Source organism: Caretta caretta, chromosome 9 (genome assembly GCF_965140235.1).
Source record: "Caretta caretta isolate rCarCar2 chromosome 9, rCarCar1.hap1, whole genome shotgun sequence".
NCBI classification, from domain to species: Eukaryota; Metazoa; Chordata; order Testudines; family Cheloniidae; genus Caretta; species Caretta caretta.
In genome coordinates, this window is record NC_134214.1 from 53,650,205 (window position 1) to 53,670,348 (window position 20,144).

Sequence of the window (20,144 nt, forward strand, 5' to 3'; positions counted from 1 at the left end):
AAACTTTTTCACTAGGAGGGTGGTGAAACATTGGAATGCATTACCTAGTGAGGTGGTGGAATCCCCTTCCTTAGAAGTTTTTAAGTGAGGCTTGACAAAGCCCTGGCTGGGATGATTTAGTTGGGATTGGTCCTGCTCTGGGCAGGGGGTTGGACTAGATGGCCTCCAGAGGTCCCTTCCAACTCTGTTATTCTGTGATTCTATGAACTTCCAAGGGACGTTCGGGTGCCCTCCACGCCACATGCCGGGCCTTGCAGGTGGCCCAAAACATTATGTCTCTGCCAGTATTGGGGGCACTGCTACCATTGGCTCTCCCCAGTCCAGAGGAAAGCTGCCTGCAGTTGCCACCTGGACGGTACCGTTCACGGTCTAGGGAAGAAAGAAAAGGAGTACTTGTGGCACCTTAGAGACTAACCAATTTATTTGAGCATGAGCTTTCGTGAGCTACAGCTCACTTCATCAGATGTATACCGTGGAAACTGCAGCAGACTTTATATACACACAGAGAATATGAAACAATACCTCCTCCCACCCCACTGTCCTGCTGGTAATAGCTTATCTAAAGTGATCAACAGGTGGGCCATTTCCAGCACAAATCCAGGTTTTCTCACCCTCCACCCCCCCACACACAAATTCACTCTCCTGCTGGTGCCGTCAAGAACACTATCCCCGATAATGTCACGGCTAACCTGGTGGCTGAACTTTGTGACTTTGTCCTTACCCATAACTATTTCACATTTGGGGACAATGTATACCTTCAGATCAGCGGCACTGCTATGGGTACCCGCATGGCCCCACAGTATGCCAACATTTTTATGGCTGATTTAGAACAACGCTTCCTCAGCTCTCGTCCCCTAAAGCCCCTACTCTACTTGTGCTATATTGATGACATCTTCATCATCTGGACCCATGGAAAAGAAGCCCTTGAGGAATTCCACCATGATTTCAACAATTTCCATCCCACCACCAACCTCAGCCTGGTCCAGTCCACACAAGAGATCCACTTCCTGGACACTACAGTGCTAATAAACAATGGCCACATAAACACCACCCTATACCGGAAACCTACTGACCGCTATTCCTACCTGCATGCCTCCAGCTTTCACCCTGACCACACCACACAATCCATCGTCTACAGCCAAGCTCTGCGATACAACCGCATTTGCTCCAACCCCTCAGACAGAGACAAACACCTACAAGATCTCTATCAAGCTTTCTTACAACTACAATACCCACCTGCAGAAGTAAAGAAACAGATTGATAGAGCCAGAAGAGTTCCCAGAAGTTACCTACTACAGGACAGGCCTAACAAAGAAAATAACAGAACGCCACTAGCGGTCACCTTCAGCTCCCAACTAAAACCCCTCCAACACATTATTAAGGATCTACAACCTATCCTAAAGGATGACCCAACACTCTCACAAGTCTTGGGAGACAGGCCAGTCCTTGCCTACAGACAGCCCCGCAACCTGAAGCAAATACTCACCAACAACCACATACCACACAACAGAACCACTAACCCAGGAACTTATCCTTGCAACAAAGCCCGTTGCCAATTGTGCCCACATATCTATTCAGGGGACACCATCACAGGGCCTAATAACATCAGCCACACTATCAGAGGCTCGTTCACCTGCACATCCACCAATGTGATATATGCCATCATGTGCCAGCAATGCCCCTCTGCCATGTACATTGGTCAAAGTGGACAGTCTCTACGTAAAAGAATAAATGGACACAAATCAGATGTCAAGAATTATAACATTCATAAACCAGTCGGAGAACACTTCAATCTCTCTGGTCACGCAATCACAGACATGAAGGTCGCTATCTTAAAACAAAAAAACTTCAAATCCAGACTCCAGCGAGAAACTGCTGAATTGGAATTCATTTGCAAATTGGATACTATTAATTTAGGCTTAAATAGAGACTGGGAGTGGCTAAGTCATTATGCAAGGTAGCCTGTTTCCTCTTGTTTTTTCCTCCCCCCCCCCCCCCCCAGATGTTCTGGTTTAACTTGGATTTAAACTTGGAGAGTGGTCAGTTTAGATGAGCTATTACCAGCAGGAGAGTGAGTTTGTGTGTGTATGGGGGTGGGGGGGATGTGAGAAAACCTGGATTTATGCAGGAAATAGCCCGACTTGATTATGTAAAGAGTTGTCACTTTGGATGGGCTAGCACCAGCAGGAGAGTGAATTTGTGTGGGGGGGTGGAGGGTGAGAAAACCTGGATTTGTGCTGGAAATGGCCCACCTGTTGATCACTTTAGATAAGCTATTACCAGCAGGACAGTGGGGTGGGAGGAGGTATTGTTTCATATTCTCTGTGTGTATATAAAGTCTGCTGCAGTTTCCACGGTATGCATCCGATGAAGTGAGCTGTAGCTCACGAAAGCTCATGCTCAAATAAATTGGTTAGTCTCTAAGGTGCCACAAGTACTCCTTTTCTTTTTGCGAATACAGACTAACACGGCTGTTCCTCTGAAACCGGTCTAGGGAAGATTCCTGACGCTGTTCACCGCTCAGTGACTGCCCCATGCACAGTCTGTGCAGGTCCCTGTTGACCCCCACTGGGTTTTCTGGCTGGGTACTGGCGGGCAGGAGTTCCAGGCACCGCTGCGCCTTGAGGGAACGTAGACCTCGCAAGGAGAGCGTGCCCCTTCAAGACCAGGACAGACGGCACCAGAGCTTCTTGTCTCCAAGGACTACAATAGCCATTCGTGGTATGGACATCGCTCCCTTTCTTTGTCTTGTTTTGGGGTCCTGGCCACGGCAGCACTTCCGCAGCCCCAGGCATCAGTCACCGGCACCTCGCCATCACAGATCTGCCTGTTGGAGCCAGTCACGGAGCAGGTGCTACCGGCAGTACTTCCGCTCCTCCACACCAGGATCATGGTCTCGCAGTCGGCATCGCTGCCGACATCGCCGATCTTCCCAGGCCTGGGATAGCAGTAGATCGTATGCCAGCCCGGGTTCCCTTGTAGTCGTCAGTCGATGGGCCAGGCTCGTCAGGCTAAGCAGCCTGTTCCACCGGTGGCACCGGGCTCCTTGACCGGCACCATGGTACCAGTGGGCCCCATGGCCCCCGACGCAGCCCCTGGTTGTGGCTCACTCGGTGGCGGGAGCCTCGGAGAGACTGTCAGTCTCCTTTTCTCAACCCCCCAGAAAGGAGTCGGTGGAGCATTCATCCCTGGCCCCGCGTCCAGAAGGGGATGGGGTGGTGTGACCTGCGGCACCGGTGCGGTTGCAGAGTACCATACCCCCATCCTCCTCCTCCCTTGACAAGGTGATCACGGCCCCTCCTCCGCCTGTCCTGCAGGAGGACTCTAAAGCCCACCCAGAGTTGTTGAAAAGGGTGGCATCAAGCCTCAACCTTCAAGCTGAGGAGGTGGAGGAACCCTCAGACTCCCTCTTCAGTGTCCTCTCTGCTTCAGCACTGGCCAGGGTGGCCCTTCCACTCCATGAAGGAGTGGCAAAGATCTTGAACGCCTTGTGGCAAACCCTGGCTTCCTTGCCCCCCATCTCTAAGAGGACAGAACAGAAGTACTTGTTGCCCGCTAAGGGGCATGAATCCCTGTATATCCACACTGCCCCCTACTCCCTAGTGGTCGAGTCGGTCAACCATCGGGAGAGACAAGACCAACCAGCCCCTACCCCTAAGAATAAGGACTCAAAGAGACTAGATCTATTCAGTAGAAAGGTGTGGTCATACTCGAGTTTCCAACTGAGAGTGGCGAACCACCAAGCCATGCTGGGCAGATACGAGTTCAGTTTGTGGAGTTTGCCAACATTTGAGGACTCCCTCCAAGAGCGTGACAAAAAAGAGTTCAAGACTCTGGTGGAGGAGGGTACGGCTGCCGCCAGGGCAGACCTTCAGGCTGCCTTGGATGCCGCAGATATGGCTCCACGGGCTATGGTCTCCGCAGTGTTCATGAGGAGGGCGTCATGTCTCCTGCTGTCTGGGTTGAACAGTGAGGCACAGAACTCCTTACAGAACCTTCTGTTCGATGGCAATGCCCTGTTTGCGGAACAGACGGACATGAAATTGCATGTCCTGAAAGATTCCTGCACAACGCTAAAGACCCTTGGCCTCTGTGTCCTGGCCCCGGCCAGGACCAAGTTTAAACTGCTGCAGGCTCCTGCCCAGGCCACCCACTCTATATATGAGACCCCTTATGAAAAAATCAAAGGACTATAAAAAGTGCTCGCAACGGCAATCCCGGTCTGCACCCCAACCTGGGCCCTCCAAGGGTAAACAGGTGGGGAAGTGTCAGTTTTGATGGGACGCCCCGGGGTGACTTACCAGCTCATACGAGAAATCCATCTGCAATAAAACTCCCCTTCTCCAACCGGTTGTGTGCTTTTCTCCCAGAGAGGTCGTGGCTGATCTCAGACGGATGGGTCCTCAACACCGTTTTCCGAGGCTACACCCTCCAGTTTACCTCACCCCCCTACCCCCCGCAACCTACCCACCCTCCATATCCGTCCCTCCTCAGGGACCTGTGTCACGAGACCCTGCTCGAGCAGGTGGTGAGGCAGCTCCTTGGCATGGGAGCGATGGAGGTGGTGCCAGCGGAGTTCAGACGCAAGGGGTTCTACTCCCGCTATTTCCTTATCCCAAAGGCCAAAGCGGGGCTCAGGCCCATCTTGGACCTGTGAGGCCTGAACCAGTACATGGTAAAGCTCAAGTTTTGCATGGTCTCTCTGGCCTCCATCATCCCCTCCCTGGATCCTAGGGACTGGTACGCCAACTTCGATCTGCAGGACGTGTACTTCCACATTCATATATTCGAGGGACACAGGCGTTTCCTCCGTTTCGTGGTTGGGCAGGAGCACTACCAATTTACTGTCCTCCCGTTCGACCTATCCACTACCTCCAGGGTATTCACAAAGTGTATGTCTGTGGTGGCGGCCTACCTCAGACATCGAGGGGTCCAGAAGTTCCCCTATCTCGATGACTGGCTGGTTAAGGGCAGCTCCAGGTCTCAGGTGCAAGATCACGTATCACTCTTCCTGTCCCGATGTGCCACTCTGGGCCTGTTGGTAAACGACACCAAGTCCATATTAGTCCCAGTGTAGCGCATAGAGTTCATTGGGGCAATTCTGGATGTGGCCAGGGCCTCCTGTGGCTAGGGACCGAATGGCTAGGCAGCAGTTCTGCGGAAAAGGACCTAGGGGTGACAGTGGACGAGAAGCTGGATATGAGTCAGCAGTGTGCCCTTGTTGCCAAGAAGGCCAATGGCATTTTGGGATGTATAAGTAGGGGCATAGCGAGCAGATCGAGGGACGTGATCGTTCCCCTCTATTCAACATTGGTGAGGCCTCATCTGGAGTACTGTGTCCAGTTTTGGGCCCCACACTTCAAGAAGGATGTGGATAAATTGGAGAGAGTCCAGCGAAGGGCAACAAAAATGATTAGGGGTCTGGAACACATGAGTTATGAGGAGAGGCTGAGGGAGCTGGGATTGTTTAGCCTGCAGAAGAGAAGAATGAGGGGGGATTTGATAGCTGCTTTCAACTACCTGAAAGGGGGTTCCAAAGAGGATGGCTCTAGACTGTTCTCAATGGTATCAGATGACAGAACGAGGAGTAATGGTCTCAAGCTGCAGTGGGGGAGGTTTAGATTGGATATTAGGAAAAACTTTTTCACTAAGAGGGTGGTGAAACACTGGAATGCGTTACCTAGGGAGGTGGTAGAATCTCCTTCCTTAGAGGTTTTTAAGGTCAGGCTTGACAAAGCCCTGGCTGGGATGATTTAACTGGGAATTGGTCCTGCTTTGAGCAGGGGGTTGGACTAGATGACCTTCTGGGGTCCCTTCCAACCCTTATATTCTATGATTCTATGATTCCCACCCACCGGACAGATTCGAGACCCTAAGGGAGCTCATCGGCACAATCACAAAGTTCCCCATGACACAGCCAGAGTGTGCCTCCAACTCCTGAGTCATATGTTAGCATCACGTACGTGGTTCGTCACGCCAGACTCAAGATACAGCTCCTCCAGCTCTGGTTGGCCTCGATATTCTCCCAGTCCAGAGAAAGGATGGAAAAAGTCCTCACTTTGCACGCACCGGTGATCGCCTCTCTGCAGTGCTGGTCCTCCCTGGGGAATATGTTCCACAGGGTCCCATTCAGGGGGCGGCCCCCATCCGTTGAGCTGGTGTCCGATGTGTCGGACCTGGGGTGGGGAGCCCATGTGAGGAACATTCAGACCCAAGGTCTGTGGTCCGCGCAGGAATGTGCCCTACATATAAAGGTTAAGGAGCTCAGGGTGGTCTGTCTGGCATGCATGGCCTTCTACTCACACCTAGAGGGCAGAGTGGTCAGAGTTCTCACGAACAACCTGGCCTCAATGTTCTACATCAACAGGCATGGCGGGGACTGTTCCTCAGCCCTCTACCAGGAAGCCCTCAGGCTGTGGGACTCCTGTATAGCCCACAATACTTATTTGGAAGCCCACCACTTACCGGGCTCCCGGAATTCTCGAGCGGTTTGCCTGAGCTGAGACTTCTTCTCTCCGCACGAGTGATCACTACACCCAGAGGTGGTTCACAGGATTTTCCAAATGTGGGGCACTCCCCAGGTGGACCTATTTGTGACACAGCAGAACCGCCGGTGTGTCCGCTTCTGCTCTGGGGCGGATTGGGCATGGGCGCCATCTCCGATGCCTTCCTTCTGCCTTAGTTGGACCAGCCTTTCTATGCTTTTCTCCTGTTCCTGCTGATTGGCAAGATCTTAGAAAAGACAAAAATGGACAGGGCCAGGGTCCTCCTGATCGCCCCAGCATGGCCCAGGCAATATTGGTACGGGACTCTCACGAGCCCCTCGGTGGCTGCTGCCATCCCGCCTGGACCTGCTATCCCAGGGCCAGGGCTGCCTCCTCCACCCCAGCCTAGCGGCACTCCACCTCATGGCATGGCTGCTCAATGGTTAAGCTGGGAGGAGAGGACTTGCTCAGAAGGGGTTCAGCGTGTCCTCTTGGAAAGCAGGCAGAGCCTCCACTCATCGGGCCTACCTGGTGAAATGGTCTCAGTTTTCCCGGTAGGCAGCTGATCGGGGCGTTTTGCCTGTGGCTGCTCCAATTCAGCTCATATTAGACTACCTCCTTCATCTGAGATCCCAAGGCCTAGCGCCCTCGTCCATCAAGGTGCACTTGGCGGCCATATTGGCCTTCCACCCACCAGTGCAGGGTCACACGGTATTCTCCCATGCCATGACTGGCCAATCACCTTTTCCTGTATGTTAGGCCCCCAGTCCCGCAGTGGGGCCTGAACTTGGTGCTGACCAGGTTGACGGGTCCCCCATTTGAACCGCTAGCTACATGCTCCTGGTTGCAGCTCTCGTGGAAGGTGGCCTTCCTGGTAGCGATCACGTCTGCTACATGGGTCTTGGAGCTCCGGGCCCTGACCTGTGAACCTCCGTACACAGTGTTCCATAAGGATAAGGTCCAGCTATGACCGCATCCTTTGTTTCTCCCCAAGGTGGTCTCTGCCTACCATATGGGTCAGGACATTTTCCTGCCAGTGCTCTGTCCCAAATCCCATATATCCAGTGGGGAGTGTCGCCTCCACATGCTGGATGTGAGGCGGGCTCTGGCGTTTTACTTGGAACGTTCAAAACCGTTCAGAAAGTCTTCACTGTTCATTGTCTCAGCCGAGTGCATGAGAGGCCGGCCAGTCTCCACTCAGCAGCTCTCCAACTGGATTATCTCGTGTATTTGTACCCATTATGACCTGGTGGGAGTCCCCCTGCCGCAGGTTGTGAGGGTGCACTTGACTAGGGCGCAAGCCACATCGGTTGCCTTTCTGGCCCATATCCTCATCCAGGACATCTGTAGGGCTGCCACATGGTCATCAGTTCACATGTTCACATCGCATTACATGATCATCTCCCAAACCAGGGATGACGCTGGGTTCGGCAGGGCGGTACTCCATCCCAAGTGTCTGTGAACTCCTACCCATCTCCAACAGATATAGCTTGGAATCCCCTATTGTGGAATGCACATGAGCAATCACTCGAAGGAGAAAAGACAGTTACTGTTTCCGTAACTGGTGTTCTTCGAGATGTGTTGCTCATGTCCCTTCCACATCCTGCCCTCCTTTCCCTCTGTCGAAGTTGTCTGCAAGAAGGAACTGAGGGTGAGGAAAATGTGCAGCGCCCCTTATACTGCGCCATAGCGGCACCACTCCAGGGGTCGCTTGGGGCGCTCCCCTGTGGGTACTGCTTCGGGAAAAACTTCTGGCACCGGTGCACATGGCGAGCACACACACCTATTGTGGAATGGACCTGAACAACACATCTCTAAGAACACCAGTTTTGGAAAAGGTAACTGTCTTTTCTCCCCACACAGTAATAAGATCCAGCACCTCTTGTGTACTCCATGCTGGACCACATTTGCGGGCTTGAGTCTTCGTGATCAGCTGTGCTGGCGAGCTCTCCACACTGATCAAACAGGAAATGAAAATTCAAAAGTTCCCAGGGCTTTAACAGGGGAGCGGCTGTTTCCTGTGTACCTCACTGCTGTGCAGTGGAGTTGAAAGTGCTCTCCAGAGCGGTCACAGCGGAGCACTGTGGGATACCTCCTGGAGGCCAATTCATTTAAATTATACAACGCAATGTCTACACTATCCCCATGTCGATCCATGGAAGTCGAATCAAATGCTAAGCCTCTTGCGGAGGTGGAGTTCAAAATTCTACTTTACAGGCCACTTATGTTGGCGGAAGGAACTGGGAAGTGTAGACACATAAATTATTAAATCAACCTAATGCGTCTTATGTCGACCTAACTTTGTAGTGTAGACCAGGCCTAAATAGATGAGACAGACAAAGGGTAGGAAAAGGGATAACACAAGTAGAGTGAGCAATACAATGGTGACAAAAGTCCTGTTCTGTGAATTTTGTTTAAATCCTTTCAATGGGGTTATGTTAAGTGGAATTGGAGATTAGCTCGATACAAGACAAAGGAAGGGGGGGGGTGAGTGTTGGGGGGTATTGGAGCAAACAGTCAGCATAGGAGAGAATGGTCACAGTGCAAACTTCAGAAAGCAGTCTGCTGTGAGTATGTTGGTCCTTGCTTTAAATGCTGTCTGAAGCTGCTGTACTGTTTCACTCTGTCTTGGTTGATCCCTACACTTTGTCCCAAAGGTTATATGACTTGGGGAGGAGGGGATGATGCCACAAAAGTCCTCGTGCCTCTCACAGGGGTCATGGGGGTGTCTTCTACGCAATTCTGAGTCTGGTAGCTTATGGGGGCATGGATTGACAGTTTTGTTTTAATGAGGTATTCAAAGTCAGTCTTAAATATATTTCTGCCTTCCAAATCTCACTGCAAAAGCATCCAAACTTCCTTCTGCATCCTACAAGAACATACTTTAAAATAACCGATCACAGTGTGTTTAAATTAAAAGGTTTTTCTAATCTCATTGTAATATATTAACTATACAATACAATAATTTTGTGTGGTCTTTCCCTAGGCACCTTTGGACGCATTTTCCATGGAATTTTAATAGAGGAAAAAGACCCCAGTAAAGAGAAACAAGTTTTTGTCAAAACAGTCAAAGGTAGGTTTTATTGTTGTGTTTCTCCCTCATGTTATTCAAGTAGACTGTGGCATGTTCATTGCATCAAATCTGCCTTTTGAAACGGTACGTAAAATACACAGGTATATGTACACTCTTTTCCCAGTGTTGATAATGCTGCAATCAGAAAAGGTCAGGAATAGAAATCTACTGCACAAGAAAGATTGGATGTACCCTCCACCAGAGATGCCAGTTACTGCACCCTTAATCTCCTTGTTTTCCAGGGTTTTAGTCTATGCTAGTTAGAAATGTCAGTTAAAGTTTTTGTTTTTCAGATGTTGATACTACAGAAAAATAATTGAAATATGAGCTCTTTAACCTGTTCTGTGCCCCCTCTATAAACTCAATTTTAGAAAGAATGGGTAAATTACACACGCTGTAATCCTTAAAACATTTTATTTATTAAGCAACATGAGTGCACAGGTGTCCGTATTAAACATAGAGGAAAAAGAAATGGCTGCTGCCCAAGATGCTTCCATCTTAAATTAGACAGTGGTTCAGATATACAAAGCATTAGCTGGTCTGATTTTAAAATCATGCAAACTTGTTTAACCCATTTTCCCTTTTGTTTTAAGGTTAATAGGTTTTTGTAGACGCGTACTTTTAAGGAGTCCTTAGATGCTGATGGATAGGCACACCAATGGAGCTGCACTATGGAGGTATGATTCCTAAAGCGCACAATGTATCACGCACCAGTTGGTCTATGTAGACCCTGCTGGTGCGGACTAAGAGTTCCTTAGTGCATTTTAACACAGTATCATTTCAAACAGTAATACATTAATACAATACATTAAATTGCACTAGGGAACTCTTAATGTTCACCAGCAGCAAATCAGTTAGTGCACTTTAGAAATCACACACTGGCAGTGTCCATTGCTGCACCACGTAGACGTAACCTAACCGTATTCTTGGATGTCAGTATCTTAAACGAAAAACACTCATCCAGACCTTCCCTCCACAACTCTTAGTTATCATTATTCGTTTTGATAACATACTCAGCACAATGAGACAAATTAAGTATTACATTGTAAAGGTTTGTGTATTTGATCAAATTTTTGTGCCATTTTTACTTTAATTATGACATTCTTACATCGTTTTGATAGCGTTAACTGGTGTTTTTATAGTTTGTTGTTTTCCATTTTGCAAATTTGAGCTTCATTAGAACAGTGAAAAGGTTTTCTTTTCCATCTTGTCTTATATAGCAAATTAAACCTTTCCTGGACTAATTTTTGACTGATGGTCAGCAAGATTTTAAAGTTTAAGCAACCAGTTTTCCTGTAGCCTGTTAATGTATTTTTCACATTACTATTTATAGAGGATGATTCTTCCTTTAAAAAAAATATATATATATGGAAAACTTCTCTAGCCAAACCTTCCAGGCTGGTCATTTCTTCCCTTTGAATATAAAAAAGGAATTAACAAGGTTGGTAGGTGCAGAACATAAATGGATTTTCATCAGGTCAGAGGATGGTCTTTGTTTTTTCCAAACAAATGCTTCAGGACTTGTTTGAGAAAAGAAATCATCACCAGTCATCAATGTGCAGCTACAGTCAAAACTAACAATGTTAGGAACCATTAGGAAAAGGATAGATAATAAGACCGTAAATATCATAATGCCACTATATAAATTGATGGTATACCCACACCTTGAATACTGCATGCAGTTCTGGGCTCCCCCCCCCCCCCCCCATCTCAAAAATGATATATTAGAAATGGAAAAGGAATGGGGAAGGGCAGCAAAAAAGGGTCGGAACAGCTTCCATATGAGGACAGATTAAAAAGACAGGGACCATTTAGCTAGGAAAAGTGATGACAAAGGGGGGATATGATAGAGGTCTATACAATCATGAATGGTTGAAGAAAGTGAATAAGGAAGTGATATTTACTCCTTCAAATAACACTAGAACCCCAAGCCACCCAATGAAATTAATAGGCAGGAAGTTTAAAATAAACAAAAGGAAGTACTTCACATAACGCATGGTCAAGCTGAGGAACTCATTGTCAGGGGATATTCTGAAGGCCAAAAGTGTAACTGGGTTGAAAAAAGAACTAGATAAGTTCATGAAGGATAGGTCCATCAGTGGCTGTTTAGGGATGAAACCCTGTGCTCTGGGAGTCCCCATGCCTCACTGCCAGATGCTGGGACTAGATGACGGGATGGATCAGTTGATTGCAGCCCTGTTCTGTTAATTCCCTGTGAAGCATCTGGCACAGGCCCCTGTCAGAAGACAAGATACTGAGCTAGATAGACCAATGGTCTGACCCAATATTGCCATTCTTATGTTATGTTCAGGCATGAGTAATCCAACAATAACAACCTAGTGTGTGCATGTGGTAGTGGAAGAAATATCTTGGTAGATTTCAAAATGAACATACAATCTGATGCAAAAGTAGAGACTGACAATAGAACTTTTTTAAAAGGGGGCCTGCATGGATAAAAGTGATTTATTTTAAAAAAAACACCCATTAGATAAGAAATCTCACTTGCACTATCAGCAAAGGGCAGTGGAGGGGGGAGAATACCAGTGAAATTTTTTGAGAATCCCAAGGCAGATCTGATTGAGAGGGATGCTGTTCCAATCCCTAGCCACTTTGCCTCTTGATGAAATAGGCCTAGAGGTGGTGAGCCAGGAGAAGAATTGAATGGATCAATGCTAAACATAATACCTTTTCAGAGGTTGACTGGGGCTTTCCTGTCCCAAAAGTAGGCTTGGACCCCTCCCCATATAACCTATGACCTATTGAGTCATGAATGTGACAAGTTAATTGTTCCCTCTACAAAGACTGTAAAATCATAGCCCTGTCCTTTATCACTATTCATTTCTCTTTTCAGTTAGTTTTGGGAATATTGTGCATTGTGCAAAGACCATATGGCCCTTCATAGAATCATAGAATATCAGGGTTGGAAGGGACCTCAGGAGGTCATCTAGTCCAACCCCCTGCTCAAAGCAGGACTAATCCCCAACTAAATAATCCCAGCCAGGGCTTTGTCAAGCCTGACCTTAAAAACTTCAAAGGAAGGAGATTCCACCACCTCCCTAGGTAACGCATTCCAGTGCTTCACCACCCTCCTAGTGAAAAAGTTTTTCCTAATATCCAACCTAAACCTCCCCACTGCAACTTGAGACCATTACTCCTTGTTCTGTCATCTGCTACCACTGAGAACAGTCTAGATCCATCCTCTTTGGAACCCCCTTTCAGGTAGTTGAAAGCAGCTAACAAATCCCCCCTCATTCTTCTCTTTCACAGACTAAACAATCCCAGTTCCCTCAGCCTCTCCTCATAAGTCATGTGTTCCAGTCCCCTAATCATTTTTGTTGCCTTCCACTAGACGTTTTCCAACGTTTCCACATCCTTCTTGTAGTGTGGGGCCCAAAACTGGACACAGTACTCCAGATGAGGCCTCACCAATGTCGAATAGAGGGGAACGATCACGTCCCTCGATCTGCTGGCAATGCCCCTACTTATACATCCCAAAATGCCATTGGCCTTCTTGGCAACTAGGCACATTGTTGACTCATATCCAGCTTCTCGTCCACTGTAACCCCTCGGTCCTTTTCTGCAGAACTGCTGTCTAGCCATTCGGTCCTTAGTCTGTAAGCGGTACGTGGGATTCTTCCATCCTAAGTGCAGGACTCTGCACTTACCCTTGTTGAACCTCATCAGGTTTCTTTTGGCCCAATCCTCTAATTTGTCTAGGTCCCTCTGTATCCTATCCCTACCCTCCAGCATATCTACCTCTCCTCCCAGTTTAGTGTCATCTGCAAACTTGCTGAGGGTGCAATCCACACCATCCTCCAGATCATTAATGAAGATATGGAACAAAACCGGCCCCAGGACCGACCCTTGGGGCACTCCACTTGATACTGGCTGCCAACTAGACATGGAGCCATTGATCACTACCCGTTGAGCCCGACAATCTAGCCAACTTTCTATCCACCTTATAGTCCATTCATCCAGGCCATACTTCTTTAACTTGCTGGCAAGAGTACTGTGGGAGACAGTGTCAAAAGCTTTGCTAAAGTCAAGGAACAAGATGTCCACTGCTTTCCCCTCATCCACAGAGCCAGTTATCTCATCATAGAAGGCAATTAGATTAGTCAGGCATGACTTGCCCTTGGTGAATCCATGCTGACTGTTCCTGATCATTTTCCTCTCCTCTAAGTACTTCAGATTTGATTTATTGAGGACCTGCTCCATGATTTTTCCAGGGACTGAGGTGAGGCTGACTGGCCTGTAGTTCCCAGGATCCTCCTCCTTCCCTTTTTTAAAGATGGGCACTACATTAGCCTTTTTCCAGTCGTCCGGGACCTCCCCCGATCGCCATGAGTTTTCAAAGATAATGGCCAATGGCTCTGCAATCACATCCGCCAACTCCTTTAGCACTCTCAGATGTAGCGCATCCGGTCCCATGGACTTGTGCTCATCCAGCTTTTCTAAATAATCCCGAACCATTTCTTTTTCCACAGAGGGCTGGTCACCTCCTTCCCATGCTGTGCTGCCCAGTGCAGTAGTCTGGGAGCTGACCTTGTTTGTGAAGACAGAGGCAAAAAAGCATTGAGTACATTAGCTTTTTCCGCATCCTCTGTCACTAGATTGCCTCCCTCATTCAGTAAGGGGCCCACACTTTCCTTGACTTTCTTCTTGTTGCGAACATAGCTGAAGAAACCCTTCTTGTTACTCTTAACATCTGTTGCTAGCTGCAACTCCGGGTGTGATTTGGCCTTCCTGATTTCACTCCTGCATGCCCAAGCAATATCTTTATACTCTTCCCTGGTCATTTGTCCAATCTTCCACTTCTTGTAAGCTTCTTTTTTTGAGTTTAAGATCAGCAAGGATTTCACTATTAAGCCAAGTTGGTCGCCCTTCAGCAATTGGTGATGATCTCAGAGGTTGCAGCTTTTAGTGTGACATGAATAGACAAAGGTATGACTACTTCTAATTTTTCTATTTTTATTCTTGGAATAAAAGAGGCCAGCTATAGAATTTAGGCTAGTTGTAGAATCTCCTGTTTAAAAAAGGGGGCGTGGGGAGGAATTGTTTGGGGTGGGTCTCCACAATAAAGAGGAATTTTCTGCATCCAATTCTCTTTATCCCAAATCCTGCTCCTTTCTGCTTCACTCTTTCAGACCCAGTTCCTCCTCACGAGCAGCCCTTCTGAAAGAGTTCCAGCCCTCCCTTTGCTTCTCTGATACCAGTTGGAAGAAGATTTATCCCACTTCATGAAGCTTAAATCCAGATCTATGGATGGCCCAGTTCATAGAATTAGTTCAAGGGATGAGCATTCACAGTAGTTTTACCTTGGCCTGACTGCCCTGTTTCAGGTTCACTCAGTATTATCCAGCTAGCAAAAAGGCTGCAAACTCTATATCTTTTGTGTGTTTTCAAGATTGTTACACCTACTTACTTTAGGGAACGGCAGCATCTATTCAGCAATATTCAAAGATATTCACTCAGAGTAGCACAGGCTGCTTCGGTCGGAAATGCTGTTCTCAAGATTGCATCTGCAAAACCACAATGGGGTCATCATTGTCTCCCATCACCAGTCATTCCTGATTAGTAGACGTATTCTAATCTTCTTAATTTAAACCCACCTTCTCCATTGACAGTTTGTATTTTCAGTATGTCCGTTTTCTTCTCTTAGGCATCCTAGTTCCTGTTATCTTTTCCACTTGCAACATGGTTCCTTGGGAAGTTTTGCTGACTGAGGTGGGAAAGGAGCATAGTCTTCTATAGGAAGTGATTGGCATTTTGTCACCTCCTTCTTTTTGTTGAGTGGAGTTGTATTTCAGGAGGAAGAAAAGACTGGCAAGTCAATTCACCAGTAAGGGGGGGTGTCCTTAGTTAACTGCCCCTTATTTGCTTTCTGCTTTTTTGTAATGTGACTCAGGTTTCTTCAGTTGCTTTAGGGGTTTGCAGCTTAGATGCAGAAATTAACTGTTGTCACTTTGAGTATCTGCCAGCTTGAAATCAGTCCTGGGGATGCACATAGATTGTTTAACATCACAGAAACAACACCTATTGTGTCCATTACAATAAGCCATGGCTTGGGTTCTGGGTACTTAAAATTTCATCTCAATGGAAACCTTTCTTGGATTTTTTTTTCCCCTCATTTGTTCTGGGCTTCACTACTGAAGCTAATTCTTAATATCAGTTATCATAGTTTGTCTCACCTTTTTAATAACAATGATAGAGTATTGACAAGAGTCTAAAGGATTTTCTCTGCAATAGTTGGAAATTTATTTTTTGGTGCAGATTCTGGGGCCCCCTAAAAATTAACTTGTTTGCAAAGAAGGGGGCACATAAAACAGTTCTATTCTGCCATGATATAAATAACGAAAGTGCCCAGAGATTTCGGTCAAGATCAAGGCCCTTTTGTGTTCGATGCCATATAAACAGAGAGAGAGATGTGCCTGCTCCAATGGTCTGTCCTCTTAAAATCTTTAGGGAAGAAGACTTGTGTTTGAAATAGAGAAAAATTGAAGAGAACTTTGTGGGGTTTTTTTACTTATTATAGTAGGCTGGTGGAATTGCTGGGAACGGAAGCCTGGTCTCTGAAGTGGGTGGTAGATCTGTATCCTATGCCTCTCATACAGTTGGTTGAAATCTCTGTAGTTAGGCCTGTGAGGTGGTTTTACGATTGCCCCAAAGTTAATCCATACTGCGCGCGTTTAAGTGATTAACATTGCTACAATCCTGGAATCTTAAAATTCTACCTGCCGCAAAAAAGGGATATTCTTATTCATAACAAGGTCCAGAGGTCCATCTCTTCTCAACGCATCTTGCCCCTCTGAGAAACTTACTAGTTTTTCATGTGCCTCTTAAGACAGGCAGACCAGCTCTTCCCTGCTGCAAAGCAAATAAAATAAACTACAGTCGGCTTAATATCTCCAGTCTCCTGGGTCTGCCATTATTGGCAGGGGGGATTCCTCTCCTCTCTGTAGTTACTACGACTCTGCTCCCCTACTTACACATCATGAAGTTGCACCATGGTAGAGAACTGTAAGAGAGGGAAAGCCAAAAGCTGGCTCATTCACCTCCCTGCTGACTTAGTGCCTGGATGGAGATCTGTGCCTGTTCTATGGAGACCCAGAAGCCTTGCAACTGCTCAGGCTGGGGCAGGGTTTCCTGCAGCTTCCTTCCCAATAGCTCTCCTGCTTGAGGGAAGAGGTGGCAGCAGCAGCACTTGAGCAGTAAAATCCTTCAGGCCCAGCCAGTTGCTTTCCCCACCATGCCATGGATGGTGGCAGAGACTGAAGGAAACCTTCAAAGGCCCAGGGAAGCTCTCTGCTCATGCAACCCTGACTGACCACAGCTGCTGCAGTAGCAGGGTAATACTGACAGGAGTCCAGAGCAGACAGAGCAAGGAGATTCTAGTATGGAGCCCTTCCTTCACTGTGTAGTATCTCCCTCTGCCCACTGTAGCACTGACCCAGAAGTGTCAACAAAGGAGACTTCATGACATCAGGAGACCTTGAAGAATGCCTATCTCCATATCCCCATTCAGTAGTCTCTCAGATGCTTCCTTCACTTTGCTTTTGGAGTACAACATAACCAGTACAGGTCCTTGTACTTTGATTTAGCAACAGTACCACTAGTGTTTACAAAAATGCTTTTGCGTAAATAGTACCTCTCAGGCAGGACAGGGTCTATATCTTCCCTTTCCTGGGTGACAACTTCATCCAGAGTCAGCATCATAGATGATGATACTCAGATGACAAGGATACTGCAGAACCATCGTTTTGTGATAAATTGAGAAATCAGTTACCACCACCTCAGCAGATTCTCCATCTCAGAGTGGAGATAGAGACAGTCCTGTAGACAGTTTTCTTATTACAAGGAAGAGAAGAAAAGCTGAGGAATCCTATCAAAACAATCAACCTCTCAAGGGAAGTTACCCCATTTATATGCTTCAGTCTCTTCTGGGATCAGTTTTCTCCTATGTAGATATTCTGAGTGGACCTGTGCTCACATGAGGTTGATACAAAGCTTCCTCTTATCCTTCCCTCCACTAGCTCTGATCCACTGCTCAATGAAGGTCTTTCTCCCAGGAGGTTTCTGAGGCATTGAGATGATGGATGAGTCCAAGCAGATTCAAAGCTGGCTTCCCAACAGGCAAACCTGTCTGGACAGTTATCTCCACATATGTCAGGCTGGAAGGATGTGGTACTCTCCCGGGATCAAGGATTGTCCAACACATCTTGTCCAAATATAAACTGGCGAGAGCTCAGGGCACTCGATGATATGGTTTCAAGGTTCTGCTCCCTTATCTGGACTCCCCTCAAGCTGTTCATAACAGACAACACCTAAACCAAGTCATATGTCAACAGGCAAGGGCTACTGTACTCTAAAGAGCTCATCTCCTGATGACTTTGGCAGAGGTGAATCTGTGGTCAATCTATGAATATGACTGACTGGCTCAGCTGCAAAAAGTGAGGTCATTCAGAATGGAAACTGGACCAGAGGCATTTCATCTCCTGGTAAAGGAATTTGGTCTCCCAGTGTTGTATCTGTTTGCCTCCAGTGTGAATTACCAGGTTTCAGTGGTGGTCTCTCACCAGTAGGATCATAAAGTCAAGGCAAAAGATGCCCCATTGCAAAGATGGCCAAAGAGACACTTACGTCTTCCTCTTGTCCCCAGAATGATACTGAAGATGAGTGCTCCTTCTTGCCTGGTATTTCTTGTAACACTGTTCTGGCTAAGGAGGTCTTGCTTCTCTGGCCTTGACATGACACAAAGATCTTTCTTGTGCTTTTCCTCTAGAAGGGATATTATAAGGGCCAGTTATGCATTATATTCCAGATGTTCTGCGTCTAGCTACTGTGCTCTTGAACAGAGAGCCTGTTAAAATAGAGGTAATCTACACTTTTAGCTCCCAGAATTACATCTACTTACTCAGCATATTCAAGGGCCTAATTGAGATTTACCCAATGGTTCCAGGACAAGGGTCTCACCCCTCACATTTGTATTGGTGTCACAGATTCTCAAATTTCTTCAAGATGGATATAGGCTAGGCCTGGTGATTTGGAGGCTCAAAAGTTACATTGCTGCTTTATCTGTTATCCTTGGTGCACCAAGTAAGAGGTGAATTTAATCTTAACCCAGAAATCCGGCGTTTTTTGAGAGCAATGTTTTTTTCTTCCTCCTCCTGAAGTGCACAGAATTCCTCCATGGGAACTTATTCTCCATTGGTTTTCAATATCATTACTGGCTCATCATTTTGACCCATTCATGACAGTATTTCATTACTTTCCAGTCTTTAAAGTGGCCTATTTCATTGATCTATATGTTCATAGAATCATAGAACATCAGGGTTGGAAGGGACCTCAGGAGGTCATCTAGTCCAACCCCCTGCTCAAAGCAGGACCAATCCCCAATTAAATCATCCCAGCCAGGGCTTTGTCAAGCCTGACCTTAAAAACTTTCAAGGAAGGAGATTCTACCACCTCCCTAGGTAACGCATTCCAGTGTTTCACCACCCTCCTAGTGAAAAAGTTTTTCCTAATATCCAACCTAAACCTCCCCCACTGCAACTTGAGACCATTACTCCTTGTCCTGTCCTCTTCTACCACTGAGAATAGTCTGGAACCACCTCTCAGGTAGTTGAAAGCAGCTATCAAATCCCCCCTCATTCTTCTCTTCCGCAGACTAAACAATCCCACTTCCCTCAGCCTCTCCTCATAAGTCATGTGTTCCAGACCCCTAATCATTTTTGTTGCCCTTCGCTGGACTCTCTCCAATTTATCCACATCCTTCTTGTAGTGTGGGGCCCAAAACTGGACACACTACTCCAGATGAGGCCTCACCAATGTCGAAAAGAGGGGAACGATCACGTCCCTCAATCTGCTCGCTATGCCCCTACTTATACATCCCAAAATGCCATTGGCCTTCTTGGCAACAAGGGCACACTGCTGACTCATATCCAGCTTCTCGTCCACTGTCACCCTAGGTCCTTTTCCGCAGAACTGCTGCCTAGCCATTTGGTCCCTAGTCTGTAGCGGTGCATTGGGTTCTTCCGTCCTAAGTGCAGGACCCTGCACTTATCCTTATTGAACCTCATCAGATTTCTTTTGGCCCAATCCTCCAAATTGTCTAGGTCCCTCTGTATCCTATCTCTGCCCTCCAGCGTATCTACCACTCCTCCTAGTTAAGTATCATCCGCAAATTTGCTGAGAGTGCAATCCACACCATCCTCCAGATCATTTATGAAGATATTGAACAAAACCGGCCCCAGGACCGACCCCTGGGGCACCCCACTTGACACCGGCTGCCAACTAGACATGGAGCCATTGATCGCTACCCGTTGAACCAGACAATCTAGCCAACTTTCTACCCACCTTATAGTGCATTCATCCAGCCCATACTTCTTTAACTTGCTGACAAGAATACTGTGGGAGACCGTGTCAAAAGCTTTGCTAAAGTCAAGAATCATGTTGTTCATGATTTTAACAACTCTTTTTTATAAAAGACATATCTGAATATTTAAATTACCTCTTCTACTACTCTAAGTTGCTAGAAGCATACGTTAAGTATTTCTCACCATTCTTTAAGTAATATACAGACATCC

At 47.1% G+C, this 20,144-nt stretch overlaps 1 protein-coding gene across 3 annotated transcripts in view; it reads left to right on the forward strand.

Annotated features, from left to right (window-relative positions):
* Window positions 1–20,144, forward strand: part of RYK (receptor like tyrosine kinase) — a 165,813-nt gene that overhangs the window by 86,786 nt on the left and 58,883 nt on the right. For all 3 annotated transcript variants that reach the window (XM_048863650.2, XM_048863647.2, XM_048863648.2), the window contains exon 9: window positions 9,472–9,558. In XM_048863650.2, the coding sequence (XP_048719607.2) occupies window positions 9,472–9,558 (87 nt within the window). The remainder of the gene's footprint in view (window positions 1–9,471; window positions 9,559–20,144) is intronic.